Raw genomic sequence first — 4,048 nt, 5'->3', positions numbered from 1 at the left:
GAACTCCTCACTTGAGTCACGCTCGACTTTCAGGAAGCACCATGTGAAAGAGCTATCACTTTGGGGACAGGGGACATTAAAGATCTGACTCGTGGTCATCGGAGGGATCACTGGAGCACCCCACTGCTGTTGGCCAATGTTCTGCTCATCTGCATTATCCCTATTGTAGTGCCACGCTCATGTGCTTCATCAATCCCCCTTAGAGCATGGTGGGGACCAGATATAACTACACTGATGGTGTCAACCTTATTCTTGTTTCTCAATGCTCTTTCTATTAGCCTTTGACAAGAACTGTAAGACATTGTCCTGGTTTTCAGCTGTGATAGAGTTAGTTTTCAGAAGAAGCTGGCAAGGGACACATCCAGGACAGCTGACCTAAACTAGACAAGGAGATACTCCACGCTATATGATATCATGCTCGGTATATAAGGGGAGAAGCTGGTCAGGGAGGAGTCACCACTGCTTTGGAACAGGCTGGGCACTGGGTTCCAGTGAACACATCGCACTGTGTACCAGCCACTTGGTATATTCTTTTATAAGTGTTGCTGCTGTTATTTTCTCTCCCTTTGCTGTCCCAGCAAGCTGTCGTTAGCCCAACCCATGAGTTTTATCTTTTTCTTCCAATTCTCCTCCTTACCCCACCAGGCTGGGAGAAAAGCAAGCATGGTGCTCAGCTGCCAGCTAGGACTAAACCACAACAAGCATCGTGTATGTCCTTTTAGCCATCAAGGAAAGGGGAAATTTTACTCCCACTGTTTGTCCAACAAATTTGCCTCTGTGGTGGGAACCCTCAAAGCCACAACAGCACTTTGCAGAGATGTTAACTTTCTCCACTGCAATTCAGGAGGATGCTCAGGAAGAAAAGTATAACTTTCCACTGCCTTCATGACCTCCCAGGAGGGATTTGCACTCCTGGACAGTGAACTGCAGGAATACTCCAGGCTACTTGAAAAGCTCCACCATAAATGACTCAAATGGCAGTAGAGGTTCCCTACCAAGTTCTCAGTAGCCCTGGAAATATCATGGCTTTCCTTTAGGATCCATTCAAGTGCTCAAAGATCTGGTGCATCTTAGATGCAGTTATGAGCATCTGGTCAGAGAGACAAGCTCAATGTAAAATGCAGTGTCTCTTCCAGTGTCAGGTGCAATTTAAGGTGTGATTTGGATGAGGTCTCCTGCTCACCGCAGGATCTCAATTTGCCTCTACTGTAAAATTAAACATTGTGACAAAAGAGCTCCTTCCGGACTATGAGCTGGCCTCAGGTCCCCGTGTTCTGATTGACACCAAACTTCCACATCTCTGCAGTATCCTACTCCCTGCTCAAACCAGACATGAGAATCTCCTCCACCAAAGGCTTCAGAAGAGAAGGGAATGAAAAGAAGTTACTTCAGCCCTTTCTTTATTCTGCTTTCTTCTACATTTTTTTCCTTAGGACATGTTCTCTAGCACATTCTTAACTTCCTCATCAGTTGCTGCTATGTGCTTCCCCATCCTTTTGTTGCTTTGAGGACTGCACTTCAGAAGTCCTGAGAATCAGGCAATGAGATATGCATTTCTACAAAGGCCTCTTCACGGTGTACAGCCATTGAAAGGGGCCTTGCTCCTCTGAAAGGCTGATGGAGGCTGCCACAAGTGGTCCACCACTTGCTCCCCTCCTAGGTTTTCTCTGCCTGACCACACAGAGTAGAAGCAACATCCTGCAGAGAAACAAGTCGTTGCTGGTAGATAGTTAAACTCAAGACAGCTGCACAGACATCAGCTGAAGCTACCTACATCCTCAACACCCACCACCTCACTTCAAACGGTTAATTTGTGATGGAACAGCTGGAGAGTTGTGGGCTCCTGGGAAACATCTCTTAGCTGACCCTTCAGTCACTGCCGTTCAGACTCCTTCTTCATTATGTTGTATGTGTCAGGGCAGAAGTGAGAATGCAGCTGAGCCAGCAAAGCCTGGGACGTGATCTCTAACCTTGTCCCTTGGCTCTTCTTGTTCCATACATGCACCGCATAGGTGTTATTAAAAAGGTGGTGAAGCTCTGAGGAGCTGACCACTTCAAAGTATTTCTTCCAGTCCTGCCACCGAATGGGATAAAAAGCCTCACGGGGCAGAGCACTCACGCCTTTGCAGCTCGTACTGCTCCGCAGACTCCTAATAGAGCACCACTTCTTGAAGACACGAGTTAGGAGCTGTGGGCCCTGGTGACCCCAAATCCAGCTGTTGTAGTTCTCCACAAAGTCCTGCATGCAAAGCTCTATGAACTTGTGTTTGGGCTTAAAGGACAGAAAGGCCCCGTTCAGGACATACTTGGACTGGGCACCAAGCACATTGGTGAGGTTCTTCAAGTTCCTAAGCACAATGAAGTCTGTGTCCAGGTAGATGCCACCAAACTTCCACATGATGGCGATTCTGCAGGCGTCAGACAGGATGGGTAAGAAATAAGGCTCCCAGCGCTGCTGAGCCTGTACGTACCACTTTGCCAGAGGCGTCCCTGAGAAAAGCTCTGGCAAGTCCAGGGGCCGGATTTCCACATTGGGAAAGCAGCTCAGTAGCGAGAAGCCCCAGTGGGGGGGTAACGAGGCGTTCCCGCTTGACAAACCTTTCATGAGCACAACAACCCTCGTCCCCGGGTGCGTCCTGGCAGCTGACTCCACAGCACATGTGAACAGGTAACTTGGGTCCATTCGCTCTGACGTCTCCACAAAGAACACGTCCCCTGGGGAAGGAGAGGGCCCACCAGCAACGGCGTAGGGAGGAGAAGGCACAGATTGAGCACAGTGTATCTCAACAGGCAAGCTGTAGACCTGGACCCTGCCCTTAGCATCCTCCATCATTCTCCAGTACAAAATGATGGAGGCAAAGGACATGAACTTAAAGGCGAGGATAAACAGAGCCCTGAGCTTGTGGCTCAGCACCACCCTGGTCACTTTTAGCAGGTAGCTGGGCATCCTGAGCATTCTTGCTCCCGTCAGGGCCTGCTCTCCCAAGACAACCGTCGTGATCTGAAGGGGAGGAAAGAAGAAAAAGACATTGGCAGGGAAGGCAACAGACCATGAGCCTTGGGACAGTACTATGGCAGAGACACATGCTGAACTCTCCTTCATGCCAACATGCTTGAGTTATGCCTTTACATTATCTTTTTAAAAGCATCTTTGTTTCTCAACACTGCCATAGGTCCCTATCAGAAACTATACCTCATGTTCAGATTGTGAGGTTATGTGACAAAGCTCATCTGCACACCCACAAAAAGCTCAGAGGGACAATGGGAGGAGGGGGAGCCCAAACGCACCCTTCTGAGCTATTCACAAATGGGAAAACTGATGACAGGGGCCATCAGTTCAAGCTCAGAGGAGCACAATGGCATTTGGATTTGCACAGGACTTCTTATGAGATACTAAGCAAAGCAACTAAAGGCAGGACAATGGAGGGGTTTAGGCCATTTTGGAAAGACAGGGAAAATAGGAGCATGAGGGGATAACGAGGACTAGATGCTGGTAAATATCTTGAGTCAGTACACTTGTCTGGCCACGCCTTGTGCCTGATCAGTGCAGTCTCTCTCGTCATCTTAAGTTCCTTTCTGACTCTTTGTGGGGGGAGGAAATTCAGTTCTACGTGCATATCAGTGTGTGAATGCTAGAGTCAGACCACAGGCCAGAAGGCCCATGTGTCTGTGGTGCCAGCAACCACAAATGCAAATGATCATGGGTGTGCAAGTGTACAACAGCTAGCAAAGATCAAGTAAACCAGCCTGCAAGCATGCAAAATGCTCTGTGAGCAAGGAAGGTGAGTGGGGGGTCAGTGGCAAGAGCACGGAGCACCTGGTATCTGACACAGGAATCCTGGCAAGCACTCTGTGTGCGTTTTTGATAGTCTGTACTAACCACTCGATTAGGGCTGCAACCCTGGGGACTTGTACTTCCAGATGCCAGCAACTGGGGAGACTGGGATCCGGGGCAGCTACTGGGCTCAGTGTCTAAACCCAGCTGCTGAAGTGATCCACCTTGTACATATGTCTATGTATATTCTCACTTGTGGACTTTTACCCTGTT

The 4,048-nt window shown here is 48.8% G+C and overlaps 1 protein-coding gene across 1 annotated transcript; it reads right to left on the bottom strand.

The window, feature by feature from the left end:
• Positions 1-1,867: 1,867 nt before the first annotated feature.
• Positions 1,868-2,995, bottom strand: LOC311204908 (lactosylceramide 4-alpha-galactosyltransferase-like). Its single transcript, XM_084279172.1, has one exon. The coding sequence runs from the start codon at positions 2,954-2,956 to the stop codon at positions 1,874-1,876; it is 1,083 nt and encodes a 360-aa protein (XP_084135298.1). The 5' UTR covers positions 2,957-2,995; the 3' UTR covers positions 1,868-1,873.
• Between the last annotated feature and the right edge of the window lie 1,053 nt (positions 2,996-4,048).

The sequence above is a fragment of the Gallinula chloropus genome (genome assembly GCF_964237585.1).
Source record: "Gallinula chloropus genome assembly, chromosome: 1".
NCBI classification, from domain to species: Eukaryota; Metazoa; Chordata; class Aves; order Gruiformes; family Rallidae; genus Gallinula; species Gallinula chloropus.
This window is presented reverse-complemented; position numbering and strand designations above follow the sequence as displayed.

Excerpts from the sequence above, each read along its gene's own strand:
- LOC311204908 (XM_084279172.1), bottom strand. The coding sequence starts at position 2,956 with ATGCTCAGGATGCCCAGCTACCTGCTAAAAGTGACCAGGGTGGTGCTG.